The following is a 20,873-nucleotide window of genomic DNA, read 5'->3' as shown; positions in this document are numbered from 1 at the left end:
AGGATTTAATTAATATAATTAGGAGTAGGATAATTAGTTGTTACGGGGTGTTTAGTCAAGGGTAGCACGGCTAGCCCCATGGACATGTGGTAGGGTGGTAGCCTGAGCGCCGGTGGGGGTGCAGCGCAGACGGTGGCTCGCGCGGGTGGCGCGCCCCTCCACTGGGGCCGTGTGCAACTCGCGCATAGACTACGCTCGCGCGCTGCCCTTGCGCATCATTCGAACACCGCGCACCACAGTCTCGGCATCTAAGCCCTGAACTGTAACACGCGTCCGGGACCTATATCCCGCAGCGACTTCGACGAACAGGTCCTTATTCCAGTGAAAGTGCCATCTAACCTATTTCTTATTACATAATACAACATAACCGCGAGTGATACTTTGTAGCTTCCCATGTGAACTATTAATAGAGTTGCATCAGCACGCTCCAGCGACGTAACTTTACCTGAACGCCCCAAATTAGGAGCGCAGGCGCATCCGCCCACGCGCCGCCCGCCCTACGTTCCATAATTCGATACATTCTTAACAGCTAGCATTCGCAGGAACCCCGCGCAGCAAATATATCGTCCAATATACGTGCTTGTTGAGCAATAAAGTGTCAGTTCAGATGCTATTGAAGTGGTGCAGGCGACTTGGATTTCAGCCAACGACTGTTGCATTTAGAATAAAATTTGACAACGTATCCAAAAAATGTTCTAACGTGTTAACGAGATGTGTAACTGCATACAATAGTGAGAAGTGATCTTAAAGCACAAGATTGGATTGTAGTGTTTAGTGATTTGGGATTTCCACGCCTAAGTTGTGAAGCTACTTGCAAGTCGCCTGCACATCACCGCGGTCCGGTTATGACAGCTTAGTACTAACTGTTAGTCTAATCTGATGTATGTTTGAAAAAGAAATATTTTGTTACAGGATAAGTTAACCGAGCACAATGCCTTTCAAACCCGTTGACAACCCGAAGTGCCCTAAATGCGGCAAATCAGTATACGCAGCCGAAGAGCGAGTCGCCGGCGGGCTCAAGTGGCACAAAATGTGCTTCAAGTGCGGTAAGTATCCACTATTACAACTATATAATATTCTGAATATCCCTCAAATAATTTGGGAACTAAAGAACTAGGTTATATATTATAAACAAATTTATGAAAAAAATATTAACTATTACCTACATACGAGTTTTTATTAAGTCATTTGATGATATTAGTTTACAAAAATAATAAACAAAATTCTACTCTTATTACTGTATGAAAAAGAGCGCCAAACATTACTTAAGACTCCTATAAGGTGATTTGTTGCGGGTTTGATACCCACGTCAAATTTATAGGTTTAATACACAAATGCCTATCTAAACCAAAATCCTTTGAAATGCCTTGTTCAAGATTCCCGAAAAATGCGCAAAAATTGACTCTAATTACTCTAGCCACAGCGTCACAGGCTATTTTAAAATATTTACATTGACGAAATGTATTTTGCCAAATAATACACACAAATAATTTATGGATATTTATTTATCTAGTCACAAATGGGCGTAAGAGATTGGATAATGTTCAAAAGTAAACATTAATTAATAATTATAGAATGATTATTTTACGGTTGATTGCCAACAATATATCAAACGACCTACGCCCCAATGAACCATAAATAAATACACAAACTACTACAAAATAATTGAATAAACATGCATTTTATTACTTATGGGAACGTTGGTCTTAAACATTAAATACACAATGCACGGATAGCCGTGTGGTTGAGGTCATCAGGCCAACCCACTATGCGCGAAGTGTCGCGGGTTAGATCCCCGCGATGGACAAGCGATTGTGCGATCCACGAATGCTTGTTATGGGTATCTTTGTGCATGTGAATTGTATGTTTGTGAAAACCCCCGCGACGCAAGGATTAAATTCCTTAATGCGGGAGACGTTTTAATTTTTTTTTATTAGGTACTATTAACAATTTACTACGAATAATAGAAAATGTCATTGTTATTTCATAAAGTCACGGAAACATGATGTTATGTTATGTTGTGCAGGCCTGTGCCAGAAGTTGCTGGACTCTACCAACTGCTCAGAACACGAAGGTGAACTGTACTGCAAAGTTTGCCACGCACGTAAATTCGGACCAAAAGGCTACGGCTTCGGCGGTGGTGCTGGTTGCCTGTCCATGGACACCGGCGATCACCTGAAGGCTGAAAATGCGTAAGTAGTTACCCTCTTAGCTCTCCCGCCGCCCGCGCCACTGAGGGTCTTTCCTTATCTAAGGTCGCAACGACGACCGGCCTCCGGGCCCGTGCGTAACAACATTAACCGCGTGTATATAAACTCATACAATTAAGTAGAAAGCGCGCGCTGGCTGTACATTACGCGCCGCCTGACACGTGCATGACCAGTCTCCGTTTATGTCGCAACAGGAATTGAGCGAGCAGCCGCCCAGCAGACTTGCGGGTCGCCGACACACATCTCGGCCAACCAGCGGACGCCTCGCGAACGCACGCCTGTACTTTAAATTACTCTAGTTAGGATTATTTATTCGCTATCGTTTAATTTAATTTGTTCATCGGTATTATTTATTATTTATAAAAAACTTAAATAAAAAGTCGACTACCAATCCTGAGTTAGTAATGTTAACGTGGACGCGATCGAGGCGCGCGCGCGCCCTCCTTGCTGCGGTGGGCGCGCGCCGGCTCGAACGCGCTCTCGCCCTATTCCCTTCCTCCCCACGGGGTGAACCCGAACACAAAGGAGCCACGGTGAGAAACCAATATGTAGCCTTGGCTTAGCAACGCTCCAGACGCACTTAGATAGCATGCAACGAGACGAACTTGTTTGATTAACTTTCCTGGCTACTCACCTTCTGTCTAACAAACAGCTAACGCTTCCGTCTTAGCTTTACTGATAGTCGATACATGTGATGGGATAAGGAAAGCGCCCTCTATGTCGATTTATGTAGTGCTATAGCCAGGCCGGTGCGGAGCGGGCGGCCGGGAGCCCTTACCTTCTCCCATTACGGCGGAGGTGCGCCGCCGGCATCTACTGCTTAGCCGCGATCCGTGTGGCCAATACTAGACTGTAGAGGCAGACGGATTTCTCCGGCGCCTGACAGGCTTTTAACTATTCTTCTGTCACCGTTGCTTGAACTGAAAATTGTAGAACATTTATTGATTTATGTTATATGTACAGGGGGGTAAAGACCAATGGAGCTTGTATGGAGCCACGCGTAATTGCCAAGGCGCCTCCCGGTCAGGGATGTCCACGATGCGGTGGCTTCGTTTACGCTGCCGAACAGATGTTAGCTAGAGGACGGGTAAGATAATTTACTAATTAAAATAAAAATAAAAACTTTAAAAATCCTTAACTTCTCTAAGTAGAAATAACTCTCAAGCTTTGCTTTGCTGCTAGACGTTAGTCGCTTGCTTCGACAAAATTGAGATGCAAAGTCGTATTTTCGAGAGGTTCCCTTTTCGTAAGAGGCTACGGAATCAATTTAAGAAAACGAATTTCTATAAACATTATACTTACACATAATTTAAGTTATAATCAGCTAAAAAACAAAATTAAATAACCTCCTATGAGTTTCAAAGTTGAATGTATTTCTTAAAAGCATACACAAAATATACTTTACAACGTCTTGTAACATAGAATGCCCCTTATGTACATAAGACCTCTTTTTAAACACGAATATTGTGCCGTAGGGTTATCACAGGCGATGCTTCAAATGCTTAAATTGCAACAGGACCCTTGATTCAATGATGCATTGTGATGGGCCAGATGGTGACATTTACTGTAGAGGTATCTGAATGTTTAATAACCATGTACCCATCAAATAAATGTTCCGTCCATACTGTGTATGTGCCATAACATCATATATATATATATATATATATTGTAACTTGAGTGACCCCATAGGCTAGCTGACTTCCTTGCATGCTTGACGTATCCTCACTGTTCACTGTATGTCCAGGCGTGGCACAGGGAGTGCTTCAAATGCGGAGAGTGCTTAAAACGGCTGGACTCTACAAACTGTTGCGAGGGCTCTGACAAAGATATTTACTGCAAAGGTTTGTTCGATTTTCTCCACATTTCCTTTTAATATGTAATTTTGCCACTACATTAAATTAAAATAGCCATTGGCAGCTATATATACCTAGTCCTTAAATAACTACACATTTCAATAATTTTGAATGGTTACAAGTATTAACTACTTATGTGCATTGCATGTGCATTTCCTTACCTTTTTCTTCTCATGGTTTTAATGTTATTGTATGTGTTTTCTCTTTAGTATGTTATGGAAAGAAGTTTGGGCCTAAGGGATATGGTTACGGAAAAGGAGCTGGTGTCTTGCAGAGTGACCCTTACGCCAACGGGTAAGAACTGCTAGATCAGAATCGTGTGACTATCTGGCGAGGGCACAGCTTTTGACATATTGAACAAAATAACCAACAGAAAACCATGTCAAATGATTGAAGGAGGATTGCTGTGCGCTCTCCAGATATTAATACCGCTTATTTGCTTTTGCTGTAGGATGCTACGCTCAAAGATTTGGTCCGAGAGGTATAGGCCATGGAGGAATGTCTAGCCTCGGTCTAATGTGTGATATAAAGGACATGGAATGGCAAAGGTATACATCTGTCGTGTTACCGTGCCCCTCAAGATCCTAAAGGCGGTCTATAGGACCGTACCTCCCATTTCTCAAAATTAACCAAATCACATAACAGGCTATTTGCTTAGACTGCTTTAGCAAAATATTTTTACTCTAACATTTTGAATCGTTATTAACATAACATTTTATTTAACAATCTTTTAGTACTTTAATAATATTTCATTTTAAGTTATTTTCGGTTTGGTAATATAACGTATACTTCTCAGGTTACATGACAGGTTTAGGTTATTTCCATCGCATAGTCACTTTCATAAAAACAGCTTATAATACAAACAAGAGATGGCATCGTGCCAATTCAGAAATAGACCGCGCTCTCCGCTCTCGATCGGACTAATTTTAATATCGGCGAGACTCGGCACGCGTTTTCAGCTCACAACATGTAATATGTGGCATAATCACCGTATATCTTCATTAATAGTTTGCGTAAAACTATTTCAACCATTCATTGGCTTTTAGTGCGAATAGAATTAACTTTCTATTGATGACACTTCGCATTTTAAAGTTTCATTGACCTGATTATTAAATTGGCTTACAAGAAAATACCTAAGGCAATTATTATTTAATAATTGGCAATAGTATTGAATAGACTAGAAGTACCTAATAGTAGGTACTTACTTACATTTGGCAGTTGGTTGGTGCTTGGTACCTACTACTAAGTATCTCGTATGAAGCGTAGATAGATAAGTATTTAGGTAATCTATGATAGGTCGGTCGTGGTGACCTAACAGTTCAACGACCGGATATATGTAGGTATCCAAGGTTGATCCAGCCCGGAATAATATTTTTATTCTATTGATACTTAGGTAGGTACTTGTATAGGATCGCAGCTAGAATCGTTTTCATGTATTATACATAGTTAATAAAGACGATTAGATTTGTAGTATAGCTGATCAAAATAATTACATAAACGGCTGTACCTAAAACATCTAGAAAAAAGTCAAAATAATTTTAAATAAAAGTAGTCAACATGTTTAATTCACCTTTGCGGTCGTAGGTGGTTAGTAAATGTAGATGAATATAACTATGTACGAAAAATGATCATATTGTGAAAATAAAAACCAGTACCCAAATAAAAGGTACTTCCTCCTTCCTACTAACATATGTTTGACGAAACTGAAAGTCCAAAAGTATGGAGTTTTGACTGAGTTACTTCCTTACAGTGAACAAGCACCAAAGACAACGGTAATCGATACCGCTTCCATCCAGGCCCCACCTGGCAAAGGATGCCCTAGGTGTGGTGGTGTTGTATTTGCCGCTGAACAAGTCCTGGCTAAGGGCCGCGAATGGCATCGCAAGTGCTTCAAGTGCCGTGACTGCACGAAGACTTTGGACTCCATCATTGCTTGCGACGGACCTGACTCCGAAGTTTACTGCAAGACTTGCTACGGCAAGAAATGGGGACCCCACGGCTATGGTTTTGCCTGTGGTTCCGGATTTTTGCAGACTGATGGCCTAACGTAAGTTAGCCATAACATCTTAAATCACTTTTTTTATCTTACTGTGTTGAACAAAGTTGTAATAACACAAATTTTAAACAGTGAGGAGGAGATTTCTGCTAGCCGTCCTTACTACAACCCCGATACAACCTCCATCAAAGCCCCCAAAGGCCAGGGCTGCCCTCGTTGCGGTGGCATGGTCTTTGCCGCTGAACAGCAGTTGGCTAAGGGCACGGTACGTTAATATTTTATTTCAAAAATATTTCTCGAGCAAATTTTATTTACATTCAGCCACTTTCATAAGTGATCTTGGCCTATTCGTAACTTTTGTCAGCCATTAATTGTATACGTAGAGCTGTGGGCTGTCTATAAGAAGCAATAAAGTATTGAATATTAAGTCAAAATGGATTCGTTCATTAAAATTTGAAATCTTTAGCAGTAAGTTTTGCCAAAATTCCGTATTACTTAGGAATACCATTTATTACAGTAATGGAAAACTGAACTGAACCTGTTGTTTTACTTGCAGATGTGGCACAAGCGCTGCTTCAACTGCGCGGAGTGCCACCGGCCTTTGGACTCGATGCTAGCTTGTGACGGCCCTGACAAGGAGATCCACTGCCGCGCTTGCTACGCTAAACTTTTCGGGCCCAAAGGATTTGGTTTCGGCCATGCCCCTACTCTCGTTTCCACCGATTCTGAACCTGCTGTCACATAGTGAGTATAATATCCACACCATATTGTTAAAGATTTTAACGTGCAAAATAAGCTTGTAAAAATACAAGTTAATTAATGCTTATTTACACAAAAACAAACATATGCTGGTAATTTTAGCCAAATTATTTCAATGTACCTTCAGCATTTAGTTTACATCTAGCAATTTAATAACAATAACTTACAAATTCACAATTTATGATAATATATTAAATTAATTATAATTGATGACTTATTTTATATGAAGGTAAATTAAAATCTCCAATCATAATCCAAAAATTAAAATATTCTCATTTATCTTTAAACAAAGTTTCAATTAATATTTTAATTTCAGCATGGAGCAGCTTCCATTCACTGGCCAGAAAGCAGCTAAAGGCCAGGGCTGCCCTCGCTGTGGATTCCCTGTATATGCAGCTGAACAAATGAACTCCAAGAATGGCACATGGCACAAACGGTGCTTCTCATGTGCGGATTGCCATAGATCTCTTGTAAGTATTCTAAAGCAGTAAATAAAAAACCAAAACACTTAAAAATACATTTATTAGTAAGACACGAGTTTATTTAAATTTGATTAGTTTTCAAATAGTCTCTTTCATCATCTTCCTCTTTATCAAGATGAGTGTTTAAAAATTCTTCTACTGAATCTGTGTTCCATTTTTCAATGGCTACTGTATCCTTGACAATACCGTCCTTATCCAACAATTTGATGATTGGATCCAAGCCCCTTACATACTTGATCTGAAGGTTAGGGAACTTAGCAGGTCTGTCACTCTTTACAAATGCTTGAATCTGAGGATACGCCGGGAACTTGCAAGTGCAAACTTCTAATATTGCGCGAGCGTATTTCTTTTCATGAGGCGTCTTGTCATCTTGATGACAACATTCCTTGCAATGCGCTACTAGTTGTTCTAAGCCGAAGTCTTTTAATGGATCACAGGATGAACATAACAAATTTGCTTTAATAAATCCAAGTGAAGCACAATCTTCGGTACTAAATTCGGCGTTACAATAAATCAAGTTTAAAGTAAAATAAGCGAGTAACGCTACAGAACTCATTTTCAGAGACATTATTGTATTATCTCACTTAGAAATAACATTTAGCTTTTCAGATTTAAGTATTTACCTATCTTGTACTATAACTGACGTGTCTATGACAACTATGACAAGTGCAGTCATGAGCTTACCATAAAAAATATTTCCTACTCGGTTAGATCGCTTCGGATACATGGATATTAAGTATTTTTTAAACAAGTGTAATTATTCAACTTTTAAGTCAAATGCCAGAGTTCGATCCCTAGAAAATCAGATGTATTTGAACAAAAATTCATTTAAAGCACAATAGATTCCTAGAAATCTAAAAATACATTTGTGGTGGGTTAATAATATTGTATTAATTTGTTTTCAGGATTCTACCAACTTGAACGACGGACCCAACGGAGAAATTTACTGCCGAAGTTGTTACGGCCGGAATTATGGTCCCAAGGGTGTAGGATTTGGTATGGGCGCAGGCACATTGACCATGGCATAGAACTAGACTATAAAGCTGGCCTTTATAGGAACCATTTAGATGTAATGGTAGCATGAAAGGAATTTAATCTATTGTATGTTGCTACCTAGCTTGATGGACTATCATACCATGTATTAAACTGGATTTAATAATGGTTGATAAACTACTTTAAAGAGACTAATGAAGTAAATGGTAATAGCCTTTGAGCACAAGTATTTTGTTACGAAAGTTTAAATTAAAGGTTACATTCCTTTCATAAAATAATGTACAAATTGTGATGAATGTGTCTGGGCCCTTAGTTTACATATTCGTTATGAAATATTGTAGTAATAAGGTAATAGACTTAATGTAGTTATGTAAGAACTATCAATAATTTGTTAAACAGAAATAAAAAAAGAAACTAAAAAATACAAAAAAAATACGGCATTGTGATTACATATACCTTATATTTACCACATAGTGGTATGAAGGTATTATGCAAAACAAAAACTATCCTGTAAACGCGGAAAAGATTGCAAATAATTGTAATCGTTTCGACCGACCAGATCTTGATGTATAAGATCTGAAGTGTCTATACATATTTTTATACACCAAAGATTTTTGTACATAATTTGTTATTTGCTAAGTGCACATAAGCTGTGCTGAAGTAAATTCTAACTACTTACGTATATTACGCTTTTGAAGCTTTTGCTATATATATTTAACAAGCACCATGTAAGGATAATGTAAAGATTAAAGCAGCTTATTGCATTATTATTTTATTTAATAAACAAAATTTGTATAAGTTATATAATTTTTATTAAATAAATACACGACATCTAGTGTTTTCTTTATCCAAATCAAGATTACGAAAAATTAAAACCAATTTAAAAAAGGGAAATTTATTCATTTGCAATTTATAATAAAACAAATAAATTGAAAATCTTAATTTGACAATAATTATTAAAAAAAAAACATTTAAAGGTACATAGACATAGGCAGAAATTGAGATACAAACGTTCATTAGTGCAGATGTAGGTAACCATCGGAATATTGAAACATAGATTGAGGTAGTTTGTTCGGTGATGTTTAGTTCAATAATGACAAAACAGAATAGTTAAAAAATATTTTTTGCATCTTTCATTGTGAAGACTTCCAGCTGAATATCCATATTAATAGACAAAAATAAACCTAATAACACATCCTTAAAATTAAAAATACATTTAGCATGTTGTTGTTGTTCTTGCCCAACTTTCGTTTGTAATGTAACAAGTTACCACAGAGTATTTCTTTTATAACGAATTTTCATGCATTTAGATGTAAACTTAAAGTATATTAAAATGTTGAACCACTATTATTATGATCTTTTTTTCACAACCAATCTGGGTCCTGTAGACTTTTTTGCTGGTTCAGCTTTGGGTTTTTCAAACCCATACTTGTTTTTGAGTCGCTCGCCAATGATCAAGCCTTTGATCAGCCGTTTCCAATTGCCATACACCCTTGCTTCCATTTTTTCCGTTTCCCTTCGTTCTTGCTCCTCTTGATCCTGAATAAGGGGTTGCATTTTAGTAGACATACGACGTCAGTAGTGGCACTTGTATTATACAAATAATAGTGACAAAAAATGTTTCGACCGCCATCTGTTTAGATTGGACAGAACTAAGGGTTTGACAGTTACATATTAAATACATACCTTGACCCATGCCTCTGTGATTGTTTCCTCAAACTCTTTGCAAACCACGAATCCATCGTACACAGGATGGGCCCAGCCGCCATGGTAGTCAAAACCTGTCATAGCTGGAGCGCAATCTATGCCAAGCTTCTTGGCTACTCTGTTCAAGCTAGGCACTAAAACACAAAAAAAAAACAACCGCTGTTTATCAGTCATTCATTAAGAAGCGACACGACACCTACTTATAAAAAGACGAACACTTTATACAATATTTCTTGATCTTGGGGATTATGAGAAGACTTGTTTCCAAGCCTAATCAATATGTCACAAAGAGAGAACGAATGATGGATGTTGCGTCTGTTTTAGCGTTGGATTAAAGTAACAGAAGTATTAGGTTGCTGGCCTGTTATCTCCCAGTTACTGGATGATAGAAAATCACATAGTTCCACATTTCGTAAACTTAAAAATGTTTATCAATATGATCAACGAAGAGGTGGAAAAACTTACATTTGAGAAGAACAGTTCCTTTAGGAAGCATGCATTCCTTAAACAGTTCAACATTGCCATATGCATTACGCGGTACGATTCCATTTTCCGCAGTTGGTGGTTCATAGTCTTGTACTTGCCAAGGTCCGAAAATTTCTAAAGGTTTATCAGTTATCAATTTATTTGAAAGCTGAAATAGATATAGTGATATTAAACTACGTTTACCAGCATTATTGTTAAAAATCTAGTTAGGATTAATGGGAAAATCAAGTAACTGTACTGTCGTCGGGCTTACCCTATCCCATTTGGGGCGTGCTTTAACAATTTTGTATGGTTTCTCTCCCAGTTTGACTGTTTTCGCTTCCTTGAGCCAGATTTCTCTTGAATGACAGATGTATACGCACTCTCGCGCATACACCGGCTCTTTTCGAACAAAACCTAATACCGCTGCATCAGGAGGATATATTACTTCGAACTTTAACAAGTGCCTTTTCAACGCGTATAACGGGTGGTTTTTGTACCTGTAATATAGAACGAAGTAAGCCATATTACGTGATTTAAAACAGCGCGTATTAAAACGAGGAAAAAGCAAACTTCCTTCAAAATGATAAATAAAGTTTCGAATTTTTTAAAATATTAACTTACTCTGAAATACTTGTAGGTAGTGGAGCTTCCAGTTGCATTTTATCTAAGTATTCGTCTTCTTCCCTATCCCTGGCAGTCTTAGGTCCCAGCCACGGCTTTATTGCTTTGTCCCACCAAGGAGCTTCGGCGCGAATCTTACGAGTCTGCGTATTATAGTGCGGAACATACTTGCGGGTCAAATCTTTTAAATAGTTATTGTTATCCCATCCGACGATGTAGCATACTGGGTGTGTGGCATTACCCTGTAAAGGAAGTTAGAAAGATAATAACAGAGACAATACATAAACAATCAGATAACTGCATGAAACAACTACATAGCTAGAAAATCGAAATGTTATTTGCATTTAACGTTAATAAAGCGGTGTCGACATAGTAGCATCTCACTTATATTTTTTATGTCTACCTACATAACGATCTCCTGTAGAATGTACTTTTCCTTTGATAACATCGACAGAAATCCATTGTTCGAGCTCCTCAACATAAATTTCACACCAGACATCTATTCGGTTCTTGCTTTTTGGCGATTCTTCAGAGACAGATGACAATACACGTCGGTCAATACGCTTGCTTGTTCCCGGCTTAGGGCTTATTTTTGAAGGTTTAAAATCATCCTCACTTTCAAGCCCTTTGGGATCCTCTTCTGGTAAGAAGTCACTATCGTCGTCAGATTCTTTTTTAATTTTTCCTAGTAAACACAAAAAAAAAATACACTTTTATTGCAAATACAAAAGCCAAAGTTTTGAATTACGTGGTAAGGTTAATCACTACATTTACCTTTTACAATTTTCTGTTTGGCAGCAGTTTTAGCTACTTTGATCCTTGTTTTAATAATATCAACAAGATCGTTAGTGACATCATTTTTAACTTTCTGAGCTTTAGTGAGATCTCTATGACTCACTCTTTGACTATTCTCAGCTTTTATTTCGTCCTTAATTTGTTTCGCGGTTTTTCTTGGCGTAACTTTTTTAGGGGACTCTTTGTCGAAATATTTACTTTTTTCCACTGCAGTCCCCGGGGCGCTTTTAGTTCTAGTTTTTGCATTACTAACGTTTTCTTTAACTTCAATTTTAGATTTTGAAGCAGCTGGATTAGTTGTCTGTGAGCGCAGTCTGGAGAGTCTTGGCTTTTTCTTTGCGGAAGTATCTTCAAAGAACTTGCTTGACACTTCTTTAGCATTTTCATCTGTCACCGCTATACTTGGTATGCTTTTACTTGATATTTTATTTTCACTGTTAGTATTTTTAATATTTACTTGGTTTCTTGTGCTACTTCTTGCAGTGGTAACACTAGGTTCCTTAATTGGACTTTTTTCTTTTTTTAATGATATGTTACTGCTTTCAGCATTTAATTTTTGTGCTCGAGTTGTAAGTTTGGCAGTTTTTTCAGTGTTAATGCTTTCTTTTTTGTTTATATCTTTAACCACACCTTTTTCTTTCACAGTTTCATTTTCAACTTTTCCTTTCCGCGTTCTTGTAGTCTTTTCTACTTTGCTATCCTCCTGTTTTTTAGTTGGCTTTGGAGATGCAGTGCCTAAAGTTTTTTTCGGTACCTTAGGAGGAGATACACCTTCGTCTTCTTCCTTTGCATTGTCGGTTGCCTTACTTCTTTTACAAGTTCTTGTGCTTCTCGTTCTGCTAGGTGCAGGATCATCATTTCCATCCACTTGCATTATATTCTCATCATCATCACTAAAAAAGCAGCTATCATAATTCCCATCTAACTGAGGTATTATTAGTTGTTTTGTTTTCGAACTACTTGGAGTAGTGGCCTTTTCTTTTTCCTCCTTAACCTCCTCTTTAACTTCTTTTTTCACGTCCTTCTTATCGGTGGTCAGTTGTTTCGACTTGCCTGAGCTAGCCTTTTCGTCTTTTGCTTTTGTTGACAGTGAACACAATTCGGAACTGGGAGGTTTAATTGGTAGTGTAACAAAATTGAACATAACACGACATTGAAGACCTAATGCACGTAACATCGTAACCAAGATGAAAACTAAGTATTTTCTAGTTGTCACAACTCGTTTTTGCATTTGTTCTAGGAGAAGTTCCTTGAGTGGTAATTGTTTTGGTTTGAATTTGTCTTCATTTTTGTCTTGTTTTAGAGTAAGTTTATCTTTGTACCAGCTTGTTATTTGTTCAACATACTTCATGTCGACTCTTTGCCCTGGATAGCATTCTTTTGATGGGACTATAGATAATGCAGCCGCCATGAGCTCTTGATCATTTAGAACTCGACTAACGAAGTTACCATGGCCTAACCAACACAAAACATGTACTTTATGCATGTAAACTTGATACTCTTTCTTGACTCTATTGATTTTTCTCTTCATCATCATCTCAACATCAACCGTTTTACGCTTTCTTGCACAAGCATCAGGGAATTCAACAAAAAGTTGGATACCTTGTTGTGATGCTGGTTTTGATTCTGAAATACAATGGAGAATAAATCACAAATGAGCTTAAATAGTGTCTATTTTCAAATATTATCTATCAAGATACCTCCTAGTGTATATTTATTGAATGATCAGAAAAAAAAATTGCAAATTTCGTAAACATACCTGCACCAAGTTACTATTTAAGTAATTTTTCAACAAAATTATGTTTTCAATATACATATATTTTTTTAATCAGATAAGGTAACAACTAAATTAACTGCAATACTCAAACAATTGAACAGATGATTCAATACAATAGCTTTATGAAAGAATCTGCACTCTTGTTCATTTACATATTTACAGAAACAATAATCTTATGTAAATCTGTTTTCTGTTAATCCATACTCAATTTAACATTTAATTTAGTAATTTTCTGTTTATAAATAAAAACATGATTTTACCTTTAACTTCTTCCCAGTCTTCAATTTCAGAATCACTATCGTCTTTCTGTTTTTTTGTCTTCTTCTTCTTAACTTTAACAGTTTCTGTTTCTGGAGGCAGTACTTCCTCGCCCATAGCCAAAAGATCTTTGACATCAGATTCTTGTTCTTTATTCATTTTCTGTGTATAATTCTGAAGGGACATTTTCGTCTCTTCAATTCTTGTTTTATGTTTTTCAAGTTCAATAAATGTCTTTTTGGCAATTTCTTCACTGTCATCCTGGATATTGCTTGACCAGACCTGTTCAGTAAGAGTAAATATATTTATTGTGCATTTGAAGGCGACCCAAAACGTCACAACACTATAGAAAATCATTTGATGAACATGGTAATTACAGAAATCATGGCTAGACAAAATTAAAATATAAGTAAGAATATAATCTAAGAACAACATCATATATTTTTTTGTTTTAGTATCATGTGTGGTTTACAACTATAGTATAAAAATAACTCATATTCATATTTTCATAATAAATTAACTTTAGGTTATTTTCAAGAAACATTTGAAAGCTGGAGGATTCATTTGTTGATTTCCAATACAGAAAAAAGGTTTTTATCAGCAACTACTGACGTAGGCAGTAAATATCAGAATAATGTTTTATAAGATAGAACAACAGATCAGATAAAGATTTGTGCAGCTGAAGTAAACATGAAACAATTTCACTGTTAATATGATAAAGTGATCAGGATAACAAAATAATGCGCATATTTTGATAAGTGAGCTAAAGTTACTTATTTAAATTATTGCAAAATATTTATTGTGTATTATACTTTATATTAACATTTGTTTTAAAAGATTTGGCATCTTAAAAAGACATTTTTACTCATAAATCCTGTTTTTTAGAAATATTGCAACTTAAACACTTTTTATGCTCAGTAAATAAAAAGTTAATAAGCCCAGCAGTGGGACGATATCAGCCTGTATATTTATATTCCTTTTTTATTATACTTTTATTCTATACCTACTTACATCTTGATATTCCATTTTACTTTCATTGTCACTCTCATGTTTCTCAGGTTCTGAATGTTGTGCTGAAGTGATTTGTTTCTTATTTGAGATTTTGGGAGACTCATCATCACTACTGTCTGTAATAACAAATAAAAATTTAAAAATAAATAAATATTTTCGTTATTAATAATGTTTGGAGAATATTTTGTATTCTGATACTAATATTTCGTCAGATATAAGTTGTACCAACGACGCGCGAACGCGGAGCGAGATCAAGTTCGAACCTGTTCATGTACCATGTTTCGTGCTCCGTTTTTCGTGTCGAAACTTACCACTTTCTGATAGATTGAGGATTGATGGTAGTAATTTATCTGCCTCTGTCAGGTCTTTTACGGAAAATAATGCTGGTTCAACATCCACATTTTCATCAGAAGACTGTTTATTTATTTTACGAACCAAATCTTTTGCGAATTTCGGCTTTTTTCTTACCGCCTTCGAAGTTGTTGGTTTAGGGTTGTTTTGGCTTTTAGAATCATCGAAATCATCTCCTGAACTGGATTCTCCTTCAGCAGAAAACTTCGCGTCTGAACCAGAATCACTGAAGTCATCGTCACCTTCGCTATCATCATCTTTATACACAGTTTTAATCACTTTCTTTCTAGTAGTAGGCATGATTTACTAATTTAACCAAGTTGTTACTTAATAAATGAAATGGCGGTATCTCAACGATCACCAGCACAATAGTAAAAAAAAGATAATGTAACCTTGGCTGGTAAGTACACAAATATATATACCGCCGACAGACGACGCGCCTCCAATAACAAATCAAGGCATGAATTTGACACTTACATTCACGTGACAGCTGACACCTGACATTGACTTATGAAGCAATGCTGCCATGCGAAAGCGTACAGATTATAAATGTATAGAGTAAAAAGCAACAAATGGTTAAATTGAGCCGAATAAATGTCTACATTATTTACAATTTATTTTATGAAAAATTAAATTGGTTCTTACATTATCGACATTATGAATAGTAAATTCCAACGTGATTAATCTGAATATTTCCAGATAAAAAACAAAGGAATGTTGGGAATTAAGTACTGATATTCTTTATTTATGAAGAACTTCGTAGTCTGAAGTTACAGACAAAAAGATAGGTTGTGGTTTCATAGAAGTTTTGAAAAAAAAGGAAGGCTGATAATCTTGACAGTAGAGTCCTCCTTTCATCTACTAAAGATTAAAGCCTCGTCAATCGCCATTCTAGTTTTAAGTGTTTTTCTAGTAATGTTTATTAATGTTGGAGTACTCCTCATCTCGGAGGTGGGCGTTAACAGTTGCGACACAGTTTTTACTAACTAATGCGGCTACTAACGCAAAATTTATTATATTTTATTTTCACTGGTTTTTGTTCCAATAAATGGTTTTTTTTTATTCACCAGTCAAATCTGTAACATTATGAAATGATGGAATGATGAACTCTTTCATAACTAAACTTATAAGTTTTGTTACAACTAAAGTAATAAGCTTAAACTTGGCTATTTATTAGAACTCAATTAAAAAAATTGTTCTGGTATAGGTTAGGCTCTTCGTTGTATAATTAAGTTATTGATGAGTTATCGAGACATTAAATATCATAATATATACTCCGCAGGCTCATACCTCATTGGGTCACCAACGACAATATGATTTCAACAAAACCTATTTAAATAATATTATCGAATAGCGTCAAAGCAGACCGCTCCTTTTTCTTCGATTTCGATTTGCTAAAAGGTTTTATAATTTACCATAATGGAAAGGTTGTGTTTGTTTATAGAATGGTAAATGGTCTGAATCAATCCTGTTAAGTGCTTTTCAACAGAGCTTTATTGCCTGTATAGCGTCGTCGAGTGGATCAGTCCTCGCAGCGGCTCATCTCCTAATACTTTAACTAAAATACTAGCTACTGCTGGATCATTAGTAATTAGTTCTCAACCAGAGAACAAGTACATTATGATAGAGACTAGGATATATTTACTGGAAAAGTAGTTAAATAAATTTTGTCGGGCCTGTTAGTCTAGTGGTTAGTGACCCTGACTGCTATACCGGAGGTCGTGGGTTCGATTCCCGCCCAGGGAAATGTTGTGTGATGAGCATGATCATTTGTTCTGGTGTCTGAGTAACAGATTTATGCGTGGGTGGTAGCAAAATGACTGTGGCAAAGTAATTGGATAACTAATTCTTGTGTCTGTCTTAATTGAAAGCTCTTATAAAATAAAGACTTATTTTCATTAAATTATCGAAGCACGGCCGAAGACGCAACAATATAAGTGAGCATATTCAGCTCCGCTCCTGAGTAAATCGCATTTCTAACGTAGCAGAACTCGCCATAAAGCATAAACTAACATAAATAACTTCAATTGTTTGCTGCCTTATTGTTAACTTTAATTACATTTTGAATTAATTTTGTAATTAAAACGGAAGCTAGGAGCGCGCCGCGTGAAGTTTAAGTGGCTGGAAACGGATCGACCCCGAGGGGGGGGGGGATGGGGTGCGCGGGGGCAGCGGAGCTTTTAGATGCAATCTCTGAGTGGATTAATTAATTCTGAGGTGCCGGTTATCTCCTGTTATCATTTAATAAAGTTACGTAAGGATATAGAAATTTCGCTTTACGGCAAAAAGCTGATTCCTACTCGTAGCAGCAGCAATCGCAATTAGTTGTTTGTTGAGTAGCTCATTTTGATTTTATTGATGATTCTAATGTTATGGTTGTGGTACCTATGAAAAATCAAGAAAAATTAAGAGTGGACATGGCTATTTTATTTTACATTTGTACCTACTAATATTTTTTGAAAGATGACAGCTACCTATTTTATGCATTGCTTGTTACCTAATTAATTTATATTTAAATTTTGCCTAGGAATTTACTTGTAAAGGTGTGTTGCAAAGTTTAATCGTAAGGTACGGAGATTTCCAGAAGCATTTGTCTTGTCAGATGTCACAATGACCATGAGAAGGATCGTTCCTTAAACTTTTGAACTCATGCTTATTTGTTCACAAGAAATTTAACATTTTCGTTAAATTTGGACAAGGTGGACACTGCATCTACAGTGTTTATGGCTCTAACGCATTGCCCTCTTTCTTATAAAACGTCGAACGTACAATAATGTATGTACATCGATATGTCGTTAAATGTTTCATGAGCTGCCTGGGCATCACCTGGTGTGACGAAAATAACAAATTCAGAACGCTTTTCAAAACAACACTCAGCCTGCGCTACATTATGCATGAAGCACTCCATTTGCTGATCCGCTCAGGAGTCCCGCTCGCGGCTCGTTAAGCGCTTACATTAGCTACAAACACTTATTGATTTTGAGAGATTGATATAATTTGTAAGAAATGTGTACGGTACGTCTTTTAACGGATTTGTTGTCTTCCGTGGACTTAATAATAGACCGGAGTTTTGGATTCAGGTTAGTTGGGCCATTTTCTTTTTATGTTTAATTCAGGTCGTAGGTAATACGGTGCATTAACTACTCTATATCTAAAGCGTCTATCCATTTGGAGATTAATTATTTCTATATTGGCGTGGCATGTGAAACATTGTCCATTAGCGTTATTTCTGAAAACCTGCCGAAGTAAATGTCCATCGAGGGTTCGCAATCGTGGGGGTTTCGGGCAGCAGGGAGGAGTTAGAAATGCAATATTAATGCAGTGCCGAGTGGCGGCCAGAGTGCATTTACTTAATGGATCGTAGGCAAAATGTTTACACTGTCGTCGAACATGAAAAAAACAACTAGTACGAAGTCGGATAGAGACGCTCTTTGGTAGGATTATTGCGAGCGACTGAGGACGGGCTGAGTCACATAAATAAAAAAGTCTTATACTACATCTACTCAGCGAAAAAAAAACTTATACGACATCTACACTACAGACGTAGGAAAGTGTGGGATACATTACCGGAGTGGAAAAGTTAAAAAGCTTAAATGTATCTCCGGCGCGGCTAAAAGTGTCTGACAAAAGTTCGACTTCCATTTTAAAAAGCTCCATTACAAAACATCGAGATTCGCTTCCGCCACGCCGCTGCGAGTGCGAACTGATGGCGGCTTGAGGAACGGAATTAAACTCGAAAACTTTTCAATTTATTTTATATGAAATCGAGCATGGTCGCGTATTCGTGAGGCGAAGAAAGCGAACTTGGAGTTCGCGGTTCGCGGCTTTTGAAAGAAATACAGGATTAGTGTTTGTGGGGGGAAAGATATACATACTTTATCGAGTGTGGAATCCATCCCTAGCCAAACCGCGTAAGCGGTGATGCTGCGGTTTGTCCGGCGGTCAATTGCAACCGCGGCTCTACAGTCTCAGCCCTGTGCGACACTAAACTTGAATTCGTTACGTGTGTTGTGTCCGTGTACTGCGACTAAACGTGTTTGATATTTAGGATTAGGTACCTATGACTGTAGCATAGGTAGATGGCTACCTAATTGTTAATATGCACAATTTAACGTAACAGGGCATGTGAATTAACAAAGTTATCGCTTTTATTGTGGTCATTCGTAGTTTAAGAATAAGATCAGAAAAGTGCAGCTTCTTACCTGTGTGAGTTGCGAAACAAAAACTTTTACAAGGCCATTTCAAGCAAACAGCAATTAATTCCTAAATATATGTGGGAGCTTAACCTTTCCTTTCATAGCTACCGACATGATCAATAACAAAATCATCATGATTCAAAAAATACAATTAGGTTCTTGTATAAATACTCTATACACATACATTTAAAATATGTATGAGTTTCAAATACAGTAGATATTAGATAAACAACATTTATAAAATACGGAATAAACTTTCGTACGACGTATCAAGATTGTTTGTGAGTGTATAAAACATCCGTACGGGCACCTCTACACAGAGCAAAGTAAGTTGAATTTGAGAAGAGTTGTAAGGCTTTGGCTCCGAGATAGTGCTTTTAGGCCCTAACCCCGGGGGTGATGCAGTGGGTCCGTGGAGCTTCTTAAAATGTTTTCACTTATGTATATATGGGAATACATTACCCCTGCCTCCGGGTTACTTGAGGCGCGCACACTTACTTTTAACACAAAATTGAAGTGACGTAAAGCCTTCACTTTGCTCTCATGTGTATCTTCACTTAAATTACATTTTATTGGAAAGCTGAAACATCTCTCTTGTAATAGCAGAAAAAAAATCAAAACTTGGTATTTATTTTCTCAACCGTAACTTATGTTAAGAGCGTGTACTAGAATTATATCAGAATGAATTGCGTATCGTGAAGACGTCGGACAAACTTTTCTATCTGATTCCAATCAATGAGCGGTTATGACAAGTGTATCTAACATTTTGCGCTCATAGTTACTAATAATCACTTAGCTTAATTGCGGCCGTTAATTACCACCGATCTCGACGGTTCAAATTACGTACTCTAAAACGCATTAGCGGCTGACAGCTGGAGATTATCCGTCTAAGCGGCGTCGGTCCGGCCGCCCGCCCCGCCGCTCTACCACTCGCGGGACCGTTCCTCTAATGAAATTTAATGAGGCTTAATTGTTGACGACTTAATGCAGGAACTGTAAAGATAAGTGCTTACTTACGGCCCTCGTCGACTGTCTGAAACTAAATAACAACGTTTTGTGCCTAAGTAATGTTCTAATTTTGTAATTGCAGATAGACGCGCCACTCATCCTGCAGGGCATTGCTAATTTTATCATCATATATTTTTTACAACGTATTTATATGAGATTAATGTTATAACATTGACCAGTTTTGTAAATAAACCGTTAAAATATATCCTCTGACGTCTTGCCTCATTGCAGAGGTTTAAATCGTGTGAGTGAGTTCATAATGAAGTGTTTGAAATTTCCGTGATGTGTGGCATGTGATTACAGATCACAATAGTGTACACAGAGTTTCTTGTTAACTGATTAGAGGCAGCCGAGTGGTGTCATCTCAGAACGTTCCAATTACTAAGAA

The 20,873-nt window shown here is 37.1% G+C and overlaps 3 protein-coding genes across 13 annotated transcripts; 1 reads left to right on the top strand and 2 right to left on the bottom strand.

Moving 5' to 3' along the window:
- Positions 1 to 201: 201 nt before the first annotated feature.
- LOC113508370 (muscle LIM protein 1) lies at positions 202 to 9,124 on the top strand. Of its 11 annotated transcripts, XM_026891365.1 has the most exons (12): positions 202 to 309; positions 913 to 1,046; positions 2,027 to 2,192; positions 3,174 to 3,297; positions 3,955 to 4,051; positions 4,273 to 4,357; positions 4,543 to 4,611; positions 5,814 to 6,110; positions 6,192 to 6,324; positions 6,616 to 6,803; positions 7,135 to 7,288; positions 8,206 to 9,124. In XM_026891365.1, the coding sequence occupies exons 2-12, from the start codon at positions 932 to 934 to the stop codon at positions 8,326 to 8,328; spliced, it is 1,551 nt and encodes a 516-aa protein (XP_026747166.1). In that variant the 5' UTR covers positions 202 to 309; positions 913 to 931; the 3' UTR covers positions 8,329 to 9,124. The 11 variants fall into 11 exon arrangements, 10 of the variants coding, with proteins under 10 accessions (XP_026747166.1, XP_026747161.1, XP_026747157.1 ...); XM_026891360.1 differs by lacking the exon at positions 3,955 to 4,051 and having other exon boundaries at positions 4,515 to 4,611; XM_026891356.1 differs by lacking the exon at positions 4,273 to 4,357 and having other exon boundaries at positions 4,515 to 4,611.
- LOC113508371 (selenoprotein F) lies at positions 7,324 to 8,189 on the bottom strand. Its single transcript, XM_026891366.1, has one exon. It carries the CDS (start codon positions 7,866 to 7,868, stop codon positions 7,362 to 7,364), a length of 507 nt encoding a protein of 168 aa, XP_026747167.1. The 5' UTR covers positions 7,869 to 8,189; the 3' UTR covers positions 7,324 to 7,361.
- On the bottom strand, positions 9,053 to 15,746 carry LOC113508369 (DNA repair protein complementing XP-C cells homolog). Its single transcript, XM_026891354.1, has 10 exons — positions 15,242 to 15,746; positions 14,931 to 15,046; positions 13,922 to 14,201; positions 11,864 to 13,510; positions 11,497 to 11,774; positions 11,090 to 11,331; positions 10,740 to 10,965; positions 10,466 to 10,634; positions 9,980 to 10,134; positions 9,053 to 9,832 (listed from the first exon to the last, which is right to left on the bottom strand). The coding sequence occupies exons 1-10, from the start codon at positions 15,579 to 15,581 to the stop codon at positions 9,644 to 9,646; spliced, it is 3,642 nt and encodes a 1,213-aa protein (XP_026747155.1). The 5' UTR covers positions 15,582 to 15,746; the 3' UTR covers positions 9,053 to 9,643.
- Positions 15,747 to 20,873: the final 5,127 nt, after the last annotated feature.

Source organism: Trichoplusia ni, chromosome 2 (genome assembly GCF_003590095.1).
Source record: "Trichoplusia ni isolate ovarian cell line Hi5 chromosome 2, tn1, whole genome shotgun sequence".
Lineage (NCBI taxonomy): Eukaryota > Metazoa > Arthropoda > Insecta > Lepidoptera > Noctuidae > Trichoplusia > Trichoplusia ni.
This window is presented reverse-complemented; position numbering and strand designations above follow the sequence as displayed.